This window comes from Sinohyriopsis cumingii, chromosome 18 (genome assembly GCF_028554795.1).
Source record: "Sinohyriopsis cumingii isolate HCF-2022 chromosome 18, ASM2855479v2, whole genome shotgun sequence".
Taxonomy (NCBI): Eukaryota; Metazoa; Mollusca; class Bivalvia; order Unionida; family Unionidae; genus Sinohyriopsis; species Sinohyriopsis cumingii.
Window position 1 is genome coordinate 79,998,673 of NC_142978.1, and position 20,762 is coordinate 80,019,434.

The following is a 20,762-nucleotide window of genomic DNA, read 5'->3' on the forward strand; positions in this document are numbered from 1 at the left end:
TCCTATATTTAGTGGAGACCTCAAGAGTCATGTAATTTTAATTTCTAAGATGACGCAGCTCTTTCATATCACATAGTTCATATTTTCTACAATGCCGGCATGTAGAGTGCAGCCTTCCATAACCATGCAGATATCATCTCATGCCAATTTGGATTCTTGCGATGGGATGCAAAGTTTCAAGAACAGTGTGGATTTGAATGGAATGAATACGCACTGTGTGACTAAAATGGTTATCATTCTGTAATGTTGGACCAAACATGGAAATTCCACAAGAGCAGCTTGACAGAAAGAAATAGGATTAATTGAAAGTCAATAGTAGATTATAATTGGGCTTATACAAGTGCCAATGGGAAATGATGACTTAAGGAAACTGTTCTTGATTGTTGGTATTTACTGCTACTTCAACAAAAGGGAATGCAAGAGAACTGAACTAACTACATGAACAATTTCAAAGCAGGAAAGTGTAAAAAAAAAATGGACAATTAGAGCAGGACAATTCAAATCAAAGTGTGAAGGAATACCATATTCTTAATAAATTACCTAAAAATTACTCATGCCAGAACATCCCACATGGTACAAGTGATCTCTCTACAAGTGTACTTAGAGTGTTCTCTATCCTGGTTTATGGCATGCCTTACAAGAACAAGAAAGCTGTTTTTGTACACATGATTTTTCATCTTTTGCAGGTAAAATAGCCAATATTTGGCCAAAATCAACTATATTATGTTTCCATAACTTATTTTGTTGCATGCATTCCAATCTAGGAGGTAACAGCACATACATAAAGGCATCAGGTAACACAAGTCTATATCTATCATAGCTATAGTTATCAAAAGTCCCCATCCAAAGCCAACTTGTGCTATTTTCTGAAGATTTCATACATTTTATTCTTAAAGAACTTTCAATATTTGACCAAAACTGTTCAGCACACATTTGTTTTCCTACATCAAACTAGTATAGTTCATAAATGCCGCCCACATGTATGCGTTTCTATGGATACACTGTGAGGCTATTCTTTCCTTTAGGTATCACGGTACCAATTGTTTTTCCATATACCTCAATGCTAATGTTCTGTGAAATAAATATACTTTCTGTCCTACTTGGGCATGCATGTCACACACTGCCATATAGAACAATGCTAGATTGTCAATTTGACAATGACATAACCAGGTACTCCATTGCATTTAAGAGAGATAACTCTACTGGAACTAGACAGGGGTAAGAGTTATCTAGTCACAACAAGCACATTTTCAGCCATGTGTACCATATTTTAAAAAAATCATAAAAAATACAAAATATGATCTAGATAGAAATTAACACAAACTCACATGTTGCCAAGAGGCTCAACATTTTTTTAAGCCAAACAGAAAGTACAACTCTTACATAATGCACCAATCACAGCTAGTGTTGTTCTTTAATTCTGAATACAATGTTCCATACACCTTAAGCTCCGCCCACCTGGACTTGCGCAATTGGTACCGTTATACCACTTGTAGCAACAACAATAACAATAATTATGATGATGATGATGATGATGAAGGTGGTGGTAGTGGTGGTATGAATAATGATAATGCCAATGATAAATCTAATTTACAATGCATTAAAATCAATGGCAACATACAAGTAAAGGTCACTTAATAAAGATCTTTTCCATTCGATACTAGCCCTGCTGAACATGCACGAAGTCTATATTGTCTGACATGATTCATTTAAAATGTCTTTGTGGTATTGTGAATTAAGGCATATGAGGTTAAAAAATATAAATCTGCATATATGTTGCAAATTTTCAAAATTACAAATATGTATATCTCCTTAATTTCACAAAATACAAATAGAGGGTACATATTTTTTTTTAATTTACTGTCAAACCTATGTACAGTATCAAAACCGTTTAGGGGACTGGCAAAGAGCTGGAAAAAGTGTTGTCATAAACTGAAGACCAATTTACTGTAGGTCATGGTAGTAGTGTGTTCATAAATTGAAACCAGTTTACTAAGGTCATGGTAGTACAGTAGTGTGTTCATAAATGGAAGACCAGTTTATCAAGGTCACGGTAGTAGTGTGTTCATAACTGAAGGCCAGTTTACCAAAGTCATGGTAGTAGTGTGCTCATAAACTGAAACTAGTTTACCAAGGTCATGTTAGTTGTTGTTGTTGTTGTTGTTGTATGGTTTAACACCATTTTTCAGCACACGATAAGCTACACATGGCAGCCAGTATTAATGGTGGAGGAAGAACACAGGAAAACCTCGGAGAGAACCACTGACCCACGAGAAGCTACTGGCAAGCTTTCTCACATACCCACATTAGCTGAATCCGAGACTCGAACACACACAGACAGAGGTGAGATGGCAGTGATCCATAATGGAGAGTGCTTTAGACCACTCGGCGATCATGTTAGTAGTGTGTTCATGAATTTGAAGACCAGTTTATCAAGGTTAAGGCAGTGTGTTCATAAACTTAAGACCAGTTTACCAAGGTCATGGTAGTAGTGTGCTCATAAACTGAAGACCAGTTTACCAAGGTCATGGTAGTAGTGTGCTCATAAACTGAGAACCAGTTTATCAAGGTCATGGTAGTGTGCTCATAAACTGAAGACCAGTTTACCAAGGTCATGGTAGTAGTGTGCTCATAAACTGAGAACCAGTTTATCAAGGTCATGGTAGTAGTGTGCTCATAAACTGAAGACCAGTTTACCAAGGTCATGGTAGTAGTGTGCTCATAAACTGAAGACCAGTTTATCAAGGTCATGGTAGTGTGCTCATAAACTGAAGACCAGTTTAAAGTAGGTTTAATGACTTAATTAAGGTCAATAGCACTTTTAACTTTTGAAAGAAAATAATGCCACAAAGAAATCAAATGAACAAGTGATTTTACAAGATGTTATAAAATTGTCTATTACACAAGAGTGACCTTCAGACTAACATTTAAAATTTGACACAATCTGATTAAGGTAAGTTTTACATTTTCTTAATATACTTGTTTTTTAAAGAATTCATCATGCCACGTATCAATATTACAAGTTTCAGGTTGGTATATCAGTTACCTGCAATAAACTTGTAGTCACTTTTGTGCATCATCAGTTTTGCTGCAGGTTTATTTCAAGCATGGTGGTATATAAACTTTACTTTGTTTTTCAGAAGCTGATATCATTTAACATAGATCAGGAAAGAATCTGAAATATCTAGATTTAACAAAAACATTTTAAAATGTTAAAACTTTATTCCATTCTAATGGAATATCTAAGTCAAATAAGGGTCACATTTCAATGATATCCACTGAGAAAAACTAACTTGGTACCACCCCATTTGTTTATTTCTGATGTGCCTAATACAATCTTACCTTTAATGTACAGTATTTCCTCACTATAAGTCCCCTCATTAAAACACCAATCCTGTTACATGATGCGTATGATTACTGATTGCATTTCATAATGTAACAATGAAATTGTATGTCTAATATAGTTGAATATAAGGCATCCACCGTGGCAGAAATAGAGGCTCTCTCTTCCCATTACCTCCATGCTTCCAAATCTCGATTCCCCTCTACCCTTCATGGGTTCTCAACTCTCCACTCTGCCTCTCTGCACATCAACATAATACGAACTGTAAGCTGTAATATTTTCTATTTTCCACCACTTACATTTCCGTTTATTTAACTTAGGAAAAGAATATGAATGACATTTTCTCTGCGTCTACAGCCAAAAGATGAAATTCAAAATTTTATCATCAGCATCAAGTCCTTTAATTGTAAAAATAATGCCCTTTATTCCAAAGCACACCCCTTCAAAAGAAGTGCCCCTTTCACTGAAAGTACCCTCCTCTCTATCAGGAACACTGACAAGGCAATGTACTCTATGGCTCCCATAGACAACATTATAAGGAGGGCGTACTGTTATTCAATATGAACAATTTATGGATATAAATTATCTGAGTTGTCATCTACCTTAAGAACTTGTGATCTCTATATGCAGGTAAATATTCATTGATTCATGTGAATGTTAATACATCAATGGTCATTACATGCAAATGACAGTCATCACTGCATCAATTTGAACTGTACCTCAACAAGGGTAATATCACTGAAATATTATACACAAGCCCCAGTGTTTAACACTACTTAAAGCAGATATCTGAATTTTTGGGGTGCTGAAACCACTTTTCTTTCAGTCACTATGACCTTTACATTTGACCTTTTGAACCCAACAATCAACAGGCTTCTTCCTTAACCCAAGTGTAAGCCATCCACCGTCTGGTTCAGGTCTCTGATGCTGAGCTAATGTTATTGTACAGAAACTACAGAGACCTTGGCATTTTACCTTTTGATCCCAAAAGCAATAAGCTTAATTCTTCCTTAACTGAAATGCAAGCCATCCACAAAATTTGGTCACCGTACATGATGTAGAACTAATGTTAATGTGCAGAAACCATTTTTAATCTTGCAGTCATTGGGTCACCTTTAACTTTTTTCATAAAATCAAGTGTTCTTCATTACCCCAAATGATGATGGAGAACTCAAGTTACTGTAGGTAAACTATTTTTCTTCTTTCAGTCACAGTGACCTTGACCCCAACCATTTTCTTTCTTTTAGTCAGTGCCCTTGCCCTTTTGAGCTTTAAACCTCAAACTTGAGTTCTTCCTGACACTGAAGGAAACCGTCCAAAGTTTGGAAACTGTAGATCTTGGACAACTCAAAAACAAATTTAGACACAGAAATAGAGATGAACAGACAACATAGTACACTCCTACTTATTTCAGAGATATATAAATTATTAACGAGACCTACAACACAAAATGCATTTATTGCTTTTATGTGAATGTATTTGAGAAACTCTGTGCTCTAAAAATTAAGTCAACATACAAGTCAATTGGTACAAGGTAGAGAAGTTTTCTCTATGTGCTGGCAAAAATTGAAATTTCTTTACCAAGCTTAAGTGATACAATGTACGTGTCACCATGTATAACCAAATCCTAACACTAGCTTATAAATGTATTCATTTATGCTACATTGCACCCAGTGATGCAAAAAATCCTCAGATGTTAAAGTGACATCAAGAGAGTCAACAAGCCCCAATGCTTTTTAATGAAATGATCAGATTAAAACTTTAAATGCTTTAGAGATAAAGGGGTCAACCAGACTGATAATCTGATATCCAAGTATTCATGAATAAAGTGGAATGGGAGCCAAACTTGTAAATTTTTACAATAGTTCTATTCCTTGAAACTGGGATAAACTGAATATCTAGGTCTCCGAGAATAAATTACATTGGTTTTGGCAAAACACTAATGCAGGTCAATGACATAAAAATTAGTTTTAAAGATCAATGAAGGCACAAAGATAAAATTCTGAGTGTAAAAAAGGCAGATTGCAAAAAGTTAAGTCCATATTTATTCAGGCATTCCTTGCACAATAAACATACCAAAATTGGAGTCCATGTTTACCCAGCATTCCTTACAAAAAAAACACACAATCACTAATTTGTACAAAATTCCGTTATATCCATGATGATGAAATTGCTTTCAAAGTGAAACAATTGTAATGTGCAACACAAAACCTACTTGTCCTTACTAATGCATTACTTGCCAAGATCTATTTTCGACTGAAATGAAAAGAAAAGAAATTAAAACTTAGAAACAGAAAGCTCTCATAAATCTTTCAGGAAGAAGTGTATGTAAAGCAACAGAAACTTCAAAACTATCACAAAATTGTAATGAATTAGAAATTACTGCAAAAGTAATGCAAAAAAGGATGACTGTATAATTTAACATAACAACAAAATAACAAAAAATGAAAATGCATAAATGATTCAACAATGTAACAAAATATGCCAAAATAATTCAATCAAAAAATTATTATAATTCTACCACATAACTGCCATGTTATTTATGTTAATATACCCACAATGCCAGGCAATGAAAAGGCATAACAACAAGGTGTGCAAATGTATTTTGAAAGTCAATGCACTACATTATTCTGCAGTTTAAAACATTGGTCAAATAAAATCAGTCATTTTCATCATGCGATAAAATTTATTAATATCATAGAACTAGTTTAATAAAATTTCAAACAAGCATTCTATTTCGCATAAATGCCAAAACAGAAACAGCAGAACCACCAATACTCCTTTGTCGATTAAAACAAAAATCATGTTCCAAGCTTGTAACTTTCAAATTTTCCACCTTCAATTTTTCCCTACCCTCTATCTTCAATCTCTTTCAATGACAAAAAGTTTGACAAAAATCACGTTTGACATTTTAATTGTAAACTGGTCAATTCAAATGTCATAAAATTAGGTCACTACTGAGAACAACGAAGCTACTGTATTTCCACACTAATACATCAAAATCTGGAAGTCATTGTTACAGATCTTAATCGGTTGTTGTTATTGTTGTAGGTTTTAACGCCATTTTTTAGCACATGATAGGCTATACAGTATTAATTGTGGAGGAAGAACCCGGGAAAACCCCGGAAAGAACCACCGACCCACGAGAAGCTACTGGCAGATCTTAATTGGATTATCCAGTCTACACTGGGTAAATTTAATATAAATATTTGATACTTATAATCACATGTCCAATATGCCAGCATATAGCAGATCTGAATACATCAAGATATATTTGCACCAGTATGGATTGTATTTACAGTAAGGCTTTATTTATAAGTAAAGAATCAAATTTTTCTGCAAAATTCAAGTACATGTAATTCACAATGTAAAGTGTTGAATTTTTAATTGTATTGAACCTTAAAGTTGAATGCATTGAGCATTAAAATTTTATCACACTTAAGCCAGACCTTTCTTATTTTCTCCCCCATGTCAGTGTTAAAACTTGAAAGGCTAGAATTTATGACTAAGTGGGATTGACCAGGGCATTGCTACGCTGTCCTGAGAAAGTAAACATTTGCACGACCAACCATCACCGCTTCATAGGAACCCATGTCAAATTATCATTTTCAAAGGGAAATTGATATGCCCATACCTAGAGTGAATTAAGATGTACACTTTAGAAGTAATGTAAATTTAAAGTGACGACCTTAGTCGAAATTCTTTAGTCTGAAATCCTGAGAGAGGAGAAGTGGCTCTGAGGACGCCAAAAAAGAATAGTGCTTTCCTCGTTAAACAAGAAAAGGGGACCAGGTGGCTGTCTTGCAAGAAAAGACAGGGTTTAGCGCTAAGCACAATTTCTGAAAGAGAACAGCATTAAGGTACACAAATTTAATTTTCCATGTAATTTTCAATTTTTTGATTGTTTGTTTTATGCAAATGTCTTGATATGACTAGGATCCATATTATGTATCATTTATTCAATTTCATGGAAATCTGTTGATGCTAGTGTTGTTATGCAATTTATCTCTTTAATTTTAGTTACTAGTTCGTTGATAGAATTGATGATTGCATGCCATCCAAGTTTTCGTAGGGCTATAAGAAATAATTTCCTTTGTCTGTTAGGACGATATTGATTATCATGAGTTAACGATAATTGCATATTTATATCTGACTTTGTAATATTTAAATAATCTTGTAACTAAGGGATTGCTGTGAGCTAGAACTTTGTGAATTTTATGCAGTAGTAATCAAGCCTGTGGTAGCATAGGTAAAGAGATATGGTAACATTTGATATACCACTAACACTGTAATTATGGCCTGTCGCTGTGAAGTGAGGGTGATGTTCTATCAGATTAGTTCAGAATTTATGCAGTGTGGATAGCCAGTATGCTTCAGATTAATGTTAAGTGAGGGGATTTTATGTACATGCAGAAAGTGGTACATACAGAGATATTGGGGTCATTTTGTCCTTTAAGGAACAGCTTTCTGGGGAGAGACGGGACAGTCCGAAGACAAAAGTCTGAAAAAAGAAGTGACGAGTTCAGAATAAAGGATTAGGAAGTCCTGGAAGGAGTGAAGTGAAGTGTAGAGAATAGGAAGGCTCAAGGAAATAGGAAGACGTTGATACACGGTCAAGGGAGGAAGGTGATGCAATCAGTCGTGGACATTGCACTCTTTTCACCACTCATTATTATGATGAAATAAATCCAAATTAGACACTGCTATTAAATTCTGTTGATATAATTTAGATTCACTGGAATTGCCGCTATTAATTTGTTTTGATTAAATATTTTATTTTTCTTGTCTATGGGGGCTCATATTGTATTATTTCTTCCCAATATTCTTGCTCAGTTGTCTGTTTAAATTCTATTTTTCCACTCCCACTGGGCTATAATATCCAGAGAGGTCATCCTCTAGATAACGCCAGCCAAATCCAATTAACCACCCCTCTTACTAAGAGGGCACTGCTATACTCAACAAGTGTACACAAGAAAACAGGCACAGAATAAAAATTTACTTTATTTCATCATCTGAGTTATAATTTCAACAAACATTTCCCATCATTCCTATCCTGGTTGGATCAGCTTCAATAGCTTTCCTCTTCCTTGCACAATTGGGCAACTGTTATGAGAAGCCCTAGCATCGGCAGCAATACAAACAGTACAGACATTTTGTCCTTTTCTGCATGGTAACATTTTCCTTTCAAAGTTATAATTTGTATAAATTGCCCCCTTTTAATAATTTCAGTGTTCCCATTTTTTAATTACCAGAAATGACTTAACTGAGATCACCAAATAGAAGAAAATTAGAAAATATAAAAACAGGAGATCTCTAATTTTACATTCCACTGGCAAAAAAAAATAAATATGTGTCAATAAATAAAATGTTCCTAATAGCTTTAGCAATGAATGCTAGTAACAATATTTATTATTCCTGTTTACTGATAGGCTTACAAATCAAGCAAACCAAATTCAATAACTGCAGTACAACTTTACTGGAAAGCTAAACTAGATCCTTTCTTTCTTCACTTAACACATTAATCCCAAGCAACGACTTTACGGGGCAGGAGGTAGCATGAGCCTACTGCCGAGCTCTGTAGCGTTATGGTCATGCATGATACACTAAAGTGGATGGTATTATAGAAAGGTAGACATATGTAGTTCTACAATGATACCAAATAATCTGGAATATCTAGTTGCACTACAAAACACAGATAGAAAAACCTCATTTTTTGGACCTGACCTTTTTTTTATGCAAAATTCGACCGTGGTCGGAATCCCATTTTGTGTATGGATTTTAGACTTTTTGGTCTCAGATCTAAGACAAACCAGTATGAACTGCAAACAGACAGATGAGCCTGTGCAAAAAGTAGGATAAGATGGGCATTTGGAATAAAGAGTGGTCTCCATACGAAAATAATGGCTCCGTTCAGCAAAAAAAAGAAAGTCCAACTTTTACCCTTCTGCTCATGCGCGAGTTAAATAGTCAATGAAAAATGATGTTTCTAACACAACTAGGCTGTATGTTATTGAAAGATGACCGGGGATTTGGTGTTTTCGAGTCTATTCAGAAATAGCTTTCAAAATGTGTTTCCTACTCGATTTTCAGGCAAAAATGGCAAAAACCTCCAGGGGTTAATGTGTTAAGTGTAAATGAGTGGTGTAGCAGGACATTTTCACTATGAGTCACTGATCCATTGCATTCCACTAGCTATGAGTCACTGATCCATTTTATTTCACTAGCTATGAGTCATTCATTCCCTAGCTGAGTCATTCATCCATTTCATTACTGAGATACTGATCCATTTCATTCCATTAGTTACAAGTCACTCATCCATTTCACTCCACTAGCTGTGAGCCAATCATCCATTTTATTCCACTAGCTATTAACTGAGCCACCCCTCCAATTAATTCCACTAGCTAAGTCACTTATCCAGTTCAATCCACTAGCTACAAGTCACCTGAACTATTCATTCCACCAGCTACGCGTCATTCATCTGATTCAGTCCACTAGCTACAACTCTCTCATCCAATTTATTCCATTAGTTCTGAGTCACTCGTCCAGTTCATTCTGCTAGCTACAAGTTACTCATCCAATTCATTCAACTAGCCATTAGTCATTCATCTAATTCATTGCACCTGAACTATGAGTCCCTCATCCAATTCATCCCATCAGCTACAAGTCACTAATTCATTTCATTCCTTATCAATCACTATCATATGTAGCTAGCCAAAACAGTGTTTTGAATGTGCCCTCTTGTTTATAAGTTTTACTGCCCATAACAAACCAAACTGATTGACCAGTGAAAGGACTCAGTATGTAGCTTGGTATTCAAGGGACTATATGAATAAAGCTGAAAATCTGGCTTGTTACATCTGTAACGGGTCTATGTGGAATGAAGCTGAAAATCTAGCTACGTGTGTCATGGGTCTGTGGTGAATGAAATTGAAAATCCATGGCTAGTTACAGCTGTCATGGTCTATGTGGAATGAAACTGACAATCTGGCTTGTTACATGTGTCAAGGGTCTATGAGGACTTAAGATTAAAATCCATAGCTTGTTACATGTGTCAAGGGTCTATGTGGAATTAAGTGTAAAATCCATGGTTTGTTACATGTGTCAAGGGTCTACATGGAATTAAGTTTAAAATCCATGGCTAGTTACATGTGTCAAGGGACTATATGAATAAAGCTGAAAATCTGGCTTGTTACATCTGTAATGGGTCTATGTGGAATGAAGCTGAAAATCTAGCTAATTACATGTGTCATGGGTCTATGCTGAATGAAATTGAAAATCCATGGCTAGTTACAGCTGTCATGGTCTATGTGGAATGAAACTGACAATCTGGCTTGTTACATGTGTCAAGGGTCTATGAGGACTTAAGATTAAAATCCATAGCTTGTTACATGTGTCAAGGGTCTATGTGGAATTAAGTGTAAAATCCATGGCTTGTTACATGTGTCAAGGGTCTACGTGGAATTAGGTTTAAAATCCATGGCTAGTTACATGTGTCAAGGGACTATATGAATAAAGCTGAAAATCTGGCTTGTTACATCTGTAACAGGTCTATGTGGAATGAAGCTGAAAATCTAGCTAATTACATGTGTCATGGGTCTATGCTGAATGAAACTGAAAATCCATGGCTAGTTACAGCCGTCATGGTCTATGTGGAATGAAACTGACAATCTGGCTTGTTACATGTGTCAAGGGTCTATGAGGACTTAAGATTAAAATCCATAGCTTGTTACATGTGTCAAGGGTCTATGTGGAATTAAGTGTAAAATCCATGGCTTGTTACATGTGTCAAGGGTCTACGTGGAATTAAGTTTAAAATCCATGGCTAGTTACATGTGTCAAGGGACTATATGAATAAAGCTGAAAATCTGGCTTGTTACATCTGTAACGGGTCTATGTGGAATGAGGCTGAAAATCTAGCTAATTACATGTGTCATGGGTCTATGCTGAATGAAACTGAAAATCCATGGCTAGTTACAGCCGTCATGGTCTATGTGGAATGAAACTGACAATCTGGCTTGTTACATGTGTCAAGGGTCTATGAGGACTTAAGATTAAAATCCATAGCTTGTTACATGTGTCAAGGGTCTATGTGGAATTAAGTGTAAAATCCATGGCTTGTTACATCTGTCAAGGGTCTACGTGGAATTAAGTTTAAAATCCATGGCTTGTTACATGTGCCAAGGGTCTATGAGGACTTATGATTAAATCCATAGCTTGTTACATGTGTCAAGGGTCTATGTGGAATTAAGTGTAAAATCCATGGCTTGTTACATGTGTCAAGGGTCTACGTGGAATTAAGTTTAAAATCCATGGCTTGTTACATGTGTCAAGGGTCCATGTGGAATGAAGCTGAAAATACATGGTTAGCAAAGTATATCTCTGCAAGTCTTATCATTAGTGCAAGAGGATGTTACTTTCCACATTCAAACACATTCGACAGAAAGCACTTGCAAAACATTTTGTCGGGTTAAATAATGGTTCAGACTAATAAAATAAATCTCCAGTATCAAATCAAAGCACTTTAATACAGTATACAGATATTTCAAAATCTCTAAGGCTAAAATAGAAAATAAATAAAGAAACAGTATATATATATATATATATAATTTTTGTTTAGTAAGTTTATTTAATTAAATCATCACTCTAGCTAAACCAGGTTTTACTGGTGCACAACCATATCAGAACCATGCACAATAAGTCAACTTTCAAAGGATGTGCATTGAAAATTTTGGACACATACTCTGGTTTACACAAAGAAAATGATTTTTCTCTGAAAAGAAAGTCACTGATTGAATGACAATAAAATGTTTGTTATGGTTAATACTTTAGTTTAAAACAACTTTTATCCGTCTTTTTATCAGCACTATCATACAGTCATATTTTGGACTTTACAGTAAACGTGGTCCTTGTTAAATTTATATCTTTCCTGAGTCAGTAAAACAACATTCCATATATAACAGATATAATTTAATAATTATTTTATTATAATATCACTGGTTTTGGTCTACTCAGCTAAAAATACCAAGTAACTGCACAGATGTTCACATAATTAAAAACTCTTATTTCAATAAATAATAAATAAAATTTAAAGAATTTTCTCCACTAATGATCAATGTCCCAAGTTCTACAAGGTTTGAATTTGTACAGATTTAGCTATAATCCTTTATGGCTATGTCACTTAATGTGGATAGTAGTGAATGTTACAGATCAGCTCTTAAGCCATTCTTCAAAGGTCCAGTTTGAAACTGCTGCTATGTGCTTTTATTATTATCTGTAGGCTTAATTGTTACAAGATCAACAATAATAACAGTAACAACAACTACAGCCCTCCCTCAGTTCCAAGAGTGCCAAGCTGTAGGTACAAGGGTACTGAAATAACATATAGAAGAACAGCTTTCATGAATATAAACCAAGTCACAACAAAAATGAACACTGTTCAGCTCTGAAATCATTCCTACTCATTTTAAATGTGTTTGCAATGAAGTCAACATTTGTTTCCGTCTCTTTTTCTCACTCTGAAAAGTGCCAAAGGGTGTGAAAGATCAATATGAAGTGGGTATAAAAACAATTTATGTCTGCTATAAATTGTGTACATCCAAGACTGCCACCATAAAATGTGCCAACATGTCATGGTTTCAGCTACTTACTTAAATTATAAGTAGCAGAACAGTAAAGATTGTCATCTACCATTGCAATATATCACTGCAAAGAAATGTAAATAAGATGCTTAATTCTCATTTAATTAATTTTTTATTTTGAGAGATTTAATGCTATTCATAGCACATGATATGCCATACATGGTGGCCATTGTATTTTGATAGAGCAAGAACACAGGAAGACCCTAGGAAGAACCACCAAACCAGAGGAAGCTACTGGAAAGCTTTCTCGTACAACTACAATGGTCCAGCCAAGACTCTAACCCATGTGGATAGAGGATGAGATGTCAGACATCTTATACCACTCAGTCACCCGGGTCCCCTCTTATTTAATATGTAGTTGAATCATTTATTTTTTCCAAGAATAACAGAATTGTAATTTACAGTCACTGATTGGATGCCCATTTAGGCATTTAGCTTCCATTTGCTCCTCATTATATACTGTAGCCAATTAAGTGTTAAAGATCTATTAAAACCAACCAGCCAACAACCAACCAATATTAACTTTTGAAAGCATGTATCTGGCTCAACATGTCTTGTAGATATTGTCATGAAGTTCACCTGGGTAAACCTGTCTTGCAGATACTGCAGTGAAGTGCATCTAGCTAAACAGATCTTGTAGTGTGAAATGCATCCAGCTAAATATGTCTTGTAGATACTGTGGTGAAGTGTATCTTGATAAACATGTCTTATAGATATTGTGGTGAAGTGTATCTGGATAAACATGTCTTGTAGATATTGTGGTGAAGTGTATCTGGATAAACATGTCTTGTAGATACAGTAGTGAAGTGTATCTGGATAAACATGTCTTGCAAATATTGTGGTGAAGTGTATCCGGATAAACATGTCTTGTAGATATTGTGGTGAAGTGTATCTGGATAAACATGTCTTGTAGATATTGTTATAGAATGTATCTGGATAAACATGTAGATATTTAAGTGAAGTGTATCTTGTAGATATTGTTGTAAAGTGTATTTGGATAAACATGTCTTGTAGATATTATATTGAAGTATATCTGGAAAAATGTCTTGCAGATATTGTGGTGAATTTTGTCTGGATAAACATGTCTTGTAGATATTGTTATAGAATGTATCTGGATAAACATGTAGATATTTAAGTGAAGTGTATCTGGATAAACATGTCTTGTAGATATTTAAGTGTAGTGTATCTGGGTAAACATGTCTTGTAGATATCTAAGTGAAGTGTATCTGGATAAACATATCTTGTAGATATTGTTATAGAATGCATCTGGATAAACATGTAGATATTTAAGTGAAATGTATCTGGATAAACATGTCTTGTAGATATTTAAGTGAAGTGTATCTGGATAAACATGTCTTGTTGATATTTAAGTGAAGTGTATCTGGATAAACATGTCTTGTAGATATTTAAGTGTAGTGTATCTGGATAAACATGTCTTGTAGATATTTAAGTGAAGTGTATCTGGATAAACATGTCTTGTAGATGTTGTAATGTCTATCTCGATAAACATGTCTTGTAGATATTGTTGTAAAGTGTATCTGGATAAACATGTCTTGTAGATATTGTTGTAAAGTGTATCTGGATAAACATCTTGCAGATATTGTAGTGAAGTATCTCTGGATAAACATGTCTTGTAGGTATTGCTGTAATGTGTGTCTGGATAAACACGTCTTGTAGATATTGTTGTAAAGTGTATCTGGATAAACATGTCTTGTAGATATTTTTGTAAAGTGTATCTGGATAAACATGTTTTATAGATATTGTTGTAAAGTGTGTCTGGATAAACATGTCTTGTAGATATTTTTGTAAAGTGTATCTGGATAAACATGTCTTGTAGATATTGTCATGCATTTCCATCTGAAGCCTTTGAGACTAAAACAGAGCTATTCAAGGTCTCAATGTCCCCATCTAAACTTCAAATCAATTAAAAAAATTATATTTTTTATTTTAAAAATCTATGATTTTCAAATCAATTCCAAGATAAATATTTCAGACAGACCCTGCATATAACTGAACAGGTAAATGAGTTTCTGTCCTTTAACATCCATCTTCAGCAGTGAAGAAACGTTGATGTTTATACCATGTTTGTTGATAAACAAGGAGAATAACACCTACATTCTATTAAATTTTTTTTTTGAATCCTTACTCAAGACCTCTACAATGTCATTTAACTAGATTTTGATGACTTAGTACAGTATTTTCAAAACTGACGACAGTACAGTAGTTTCAAACCAGCTTGGCTTGGAGTGGTGTGTGTCAGTAAATGCTAAAGTAGATGAAATAAAGACAAATTATTTGACAGCTTCACCAACAACAACAAATATTCAAATCATACTAAAATACATTCAATTAATATCTGAAAAGTAAAATTTGGCATATGTTTCAACTTACCAAAATGCATGCAAAAATATATCAAAGAAAACAATTTACATCCACCATTTATAATCTGTAATGTGCTGAAAAATGTTTTCAAACCCCCAAAAACTTTATGATATCCTTAAAGGAGTGGATAAAACTTTTTATATAAACTGTATTTTTTTTTATAAAGTCAAAGATTTCTTTTGTGACAGAACATCATCAAAGGATGACTGGGAAACCCCTTGACCAATAATACTGGACACATGTCCAGACATGGTATTACTCTGATGACAACTTTCTGATTCATGCTCACCCCACTTTCAAAACAATTTGGCAAATATTTACTGAGGATATATCTGTTTAATAAACCCACCCACAAAATTCTGATTCTTATTAGACTCCCCCCCCCTCCATCTTATCATGGGAGAATGCATGATCACAATGCTGTTAAACAACTCAACCAGTCACATGAATGAGGCGGTAGATACTAATAAAAGCATATTGCAGTACTATAAAGATTTAGTAACGGGTATTTGATTCCCCTGATTGAATTAATTGTTTTCTCAAATCTGACGTTGTATCTTCTGAACACAACACAAATTTGCTATTGTTGACTAAGTTCTAATCAGATGGACATTAGTGAGGCCATTTTGAATGCATCAAATGGTTTAGCAATCAAGATCACTTAAAGGTGCATTTGATTATATGGCTTTATTTGAATGAGTGTTCACCAACTGATCTGGTACTATTATTTCAATTATGCACAAGTATCCAGAAATAATTCAGAGAGAATAGTTTATATTGATCAAACACACCATCTTAAAACACTGACTGCTTATACTGGAGCAATATACACAGAAAACTTTGTGGACTAAATGATTAAAATTACACTATTTTGATCAAATAGAAACATATTTAAATTTATTTTCCTATGGTAGCTAGAAAATAATGCTATTTTAGAATGTAATTTTTAATGACAAAAAAGCAAGTTTTAAAAAATAATTGATCAAATCAATACAATTGTTGAAAAAAAGGAGGTTGGATAGAGTTGCATAAAATGTACTATGAATAAGGAACATAGAAGCAAGAGTACAAAATCAAAATATTTTTCCTGCAAAATAAAAGTACAAAACAATGCAACTGTAACTTTGCAAACTTTGTAATGTAACTATGGATCACTGGATTCAAACTTGAAATGGAAATATTAACAGATACATGATGTATGCATAAGCCAAAAAAGTGAGTGCAGAAGTGGTAATGAGAGGTACCTTCACGCTTGTCTCTTAACTGCCTGATTTCTCCTCTTAATCTTCGTCTTTCACTAAAGTTGGCGCTCTGTCTAAGCTATTTATATAAAAAGAGGGTTATTTTTATTAAACTTGTTCAACAGTTTTAATAAGCACAGTCAAAATATTTACGGAAAAGGTAAGTGTATTACAATAAAGTATACATATAACCAATTCTCATGATTCAATAAAATGTGATGCTGAGGATATATACAAATTTTTGTTTCCTTTTCTTTTAATACCAATTGTTAATTTCCTGTCTTGTAAGGTGAACAATTTCCTTAGCCTGCATTTTTATATAAATCAAATGGCAGGGTAGGGTTCATTTAAAATAATGATCTGACATTTAGGCTGGCAAAACTACCTAAATCTGACAAACATGTACACAAATCTCAATGAATTTCATAAAGTACTTGTATTTCTGTTCCCCATGGCATCGGTGTCTGATCTCAAGTTATTTGGAATGTTATTAACACATACGGTTTACATCAAGAAAAACAAATGTTCTATATTACTATAAAAGACTTGAGAAAAATTGGGTTAGCAGGTAGGCTTTATCCTTTTTTTTTTGTTGTTGAAATATTGTTAAATATATGAATTGATATATTCTTAATTTGAATTGACAAACTAAAGCATTGTTAGGTATCCTGAATTGTCAAAATACAATAAAACAATAAAGTCTGTGAGATTTTAGTTGGGTTACAAAAAATATAATTTTCTTTATTTAGTCTTGCATGGTATTTATCTGCTTGTAATCCACATACAATTGCAAGCCGCAATGTTGAGGGTCTATGCAGTTCGAACTTTACATCACAAGAAGAATATCATAGACCATGACCTACCTGCGCATTATCATGTGGCAGATTTTCCAATATAATATATTTAAAACAAAACAAGCCTTTTCACAAAGGAGTTTACATCCAATACCAATATTTTAATAATTTTAAACATATACTTTTAAGAGTCTTCAAGTTAAGACAGCATGGTGTACACAGTAGCAAGGATTTCCATTGTTTACACTGTATAAACTCATTCAAATAACCAGGAAAATAAGTTGTACAAAAATGAATTGTACTTTTTACAACATTCAAATACTGAAAGAGACATGCTAATAATATAGACAGTAGTCCATTCAGTGAATAATGCAAGGGTGATAAATCTTTCAAACATATTTTAGCTTTCTATGAGTAGTCTCCCTCTTGAAAGCCCTAATCATACAGCAAGCAAGGTGATCAGATACAATGAAACTATTCCAATCTCTTTTGTAACAAAAACAAATTTCATAAAATCTTTTCCGGTAAATGGAAATGGATGAGATTGTTTTCATGAGTTTGGAATTGTGTATGACATTGTTCCAAGAAACTAAATATTCTTCTCCATCCTGATGGAGTTTCTTTCACAAAGCGAATAAACAAAGACTTACATTTTCTTGTAGGATCTCCTCTTGTAGGTCAAGACCAGAAATAATTTGTCCGAGGGCGCCAAATTCCTTCATGCCACCCCTGGTTTCATTATTGATCAACTGTGACTTCCTATCCTGTTGTACTGACACATCCTCATTTCCTTCTTCTTCGTCTTCTGATTTAAATCCATACTTATTTGTTTCTGCTGCCTCATTAACCATATTTCTGTCTCTGGTTTCTCTATCAACTTTTACATGTTTACTGTTTTTCATTTCTCCATCAACAACTGTGCAGTCACTCTTCTCCATTTCTTCATTATCCACATGTCCAGTTTGTTTCTCAGACACTGATATGACATTATATTCCCCACATGTGGGGTTATAAATATCAAGGTCTCCATTCTGTAGGCCACTGCTGTCATTAACCGTAGTGGTTTTCCTCCCTTCACTCACTATTCTCCCTGAATTTCTATTAAAAGTTTCATCTGTATAATTCTGATTAAAAAAATATTTTCGTGACACAGTTGAACTTATTGGACTTAACAGCTGTCTAGGAGACTTTTTCTGTGAATAATTTTCAGATTTCCCTTCACTTGAATGCTTTGGAATTTTGGAATATGTTTGATCTTTAGCATCTGCATCATTACCTATCCTAATGGCAGTGGCCCTGTACAACCCATCTTTAATATTTTGACTAACTTCCATTCTCTCCCTTGACTTAACATTTTCACTAAATTGAGTTGTCTCCCTTGACTGAATTTTCTCGGTGTTAAAACCATGACTGGTTCTAGCATTCCCCAATTTAGGCAACTGCTGCCTGGTTCTCGAATCATTCTCTTCTAAATTCTGACTGGAATTGGTTGTGCTAAACTTCCTGCCTATACTGATTCTATCATTATCTAAGCCAGATTCTTCAAAGGCAAAAACTTCATCATTTCTCCTCAAAACTCTAGTATTGGGTGTACCTGGAGAAAAGTCACTAAAACTTTCAGTACTACTCTTTCTGTCTAACAGTGGTGATGATCCAGATGAAGATAACTTCCGGACTGTTGCAGGTTCAAATGAATATGTTACAACTTTGTCACCATCAAGTCTGAGTCCACGGAGTTCACGTAGTGATTCTCGAATCTTACGTCTTTCATTAAAGTCAGTACATGATAAAAGCTGAAATGAAAAAAAAAAATCATAAACATATATTCATGACCCCTACTTCATATGTTGAACAACAAGTATAACTCATACATGTGTCAGCACAGAGGTCAAATCAGGAGATTTATACAAATGATCGTAAGCTTTCACTTCAAATCAGAAGGATTTTCATCTATACAATTTTCAGTATGTAAAAAAGACAAAACAGCAATAATGAAACAACTTACAACATACTGATATTTAAACACAACCAAACCAGTACATAATTCAAGAGCATTAAAAAAATCATTACAACTGTCTCAGCACAGCAAACCGTAAGTATGTACTTGCTTATAAGTTGAGTCGAACTGCAAGCAACACAAACCCTGATCTGCCATCACATAATGCACTAGAAGACCAGTGTCAATGTTGTTTGTTCTAATGATAGTCCTAAAAAAATGTGTGGGGGGGGATAAACTAATTTTAATGATGAACTACTTACCTGTTGCAATATTGTGTAGCATACTCTTTTCAATCATATGATGAGAGTTCATCCTCCCATAGGGTGACTTCATAAAAAGTATTTAGTTTTACCCACCATCATATAAAACTTGTATTTTAGTCTCAGTAACCTGTTGCTACTGGAATCCTGAATTTGCCTGATCAGTGGGAGGCTGGTGATGCCACAAACTGGGAACAGGAAAGAAAGAAAAACAAGGAATATTCATCCTTACTATAGAACTCTGAACCACTGCCACATGGCATCCACATGAGCCACTTTTTGTGTTACTACCATCAGCTCCCATCTCCCCAAAATATGCCTTCATTTCATGAGCAAAGAAAAAGGTAGGCGAAGAAGAAGGTCATGTGAGATTACAAAAATGAAGCTTTCATCACCAGGGACAAATGAGTTTGATAAGCCCATATGGTAGCAATGGTTTGAACTTCATGGGCTTTAATCTTCCTGAATGAAAGGTCATTATCAGTAAATAGACTCTTGATAGTTTGGTAATCAACCTCAAAATGGTGGAGGCTGAAATATGAACTGAGCCCTTAAGGGATATAAAAAGATGCTTCCTACCCTTTCTTCTTGCTTCATAAGCAGCCTAATAAAAACATAAAGTCCTAACTGCGCATAAAGACTCTCTTAAAAGCAAGGCATAACTTTTAGTGAACCTTAGACAGTCTTGCTCTTTGAAGAGGAGATGAATTTTGCTGTTCATCTTTTTGAAGCCAAGGAAAAAACAGTTTTGAGGGCAAAGTTCACACTAAGATTCGTAGGGGGTCTTAGTTAGAAACCACAAGACACAAGGAATTCCATCTAGGGGGTCTTAGTTAGAAACCACAAGACACAAGGAATTCCATCTAGATGTTAGTGAGCATGACACCAGCCATTGCAGCTTGAAATATTGGATTGGGTCAGTTATGTGAGAGTCCACACCAAATAACCAGACCATTGAAAATTTGTGTTAGAAGGGGCTGCTCTTGATAGCAGAAAGTGAAAGATAAGAAATCCAGCCACTGCATTCAGTGAGGGACAGAAAAGATTAATATGTTTCCTGCTGCAGCGATCACAAAAGAGTCTCCCACCAAGATGTATCCTATGG

At 34.6% G+C, this 20,762-nt stretch overlaps 1 protein-coding gene across 1 annotated transcript in view; it reads right to left on the reverse strand.

Moving 5' to 3' along the window:
• LOC149777142 (uncharacterized) overlaps window positions 1-19,982 on the reverse strand; it is a 263,171-nt gene extending 243,189 nt beyond the window's left edge. Inside the window, exons 1-3 of the mRNA XM_089941376.1 lie at window positions 19,890-19,982; window positions 18,049-19,191; window positions 16,608-16,683 (exon numbers count right to left, since the gene is read on the reverse strand). Of these exons, the coding sequence (XP_089797502.1) occupies window positions 16,608-16,683; window positions 18,049-19,191; window positions 19,890-19,982 (1,312 nt within the window). The remainder of the gene's footprint in view (window positions 1-16,607; window positions 16,684-18,048; window positions 19,192-19,889) is intronic.
• Window positions 19,983-20,762: the final 780 nt, after the last annotated feature.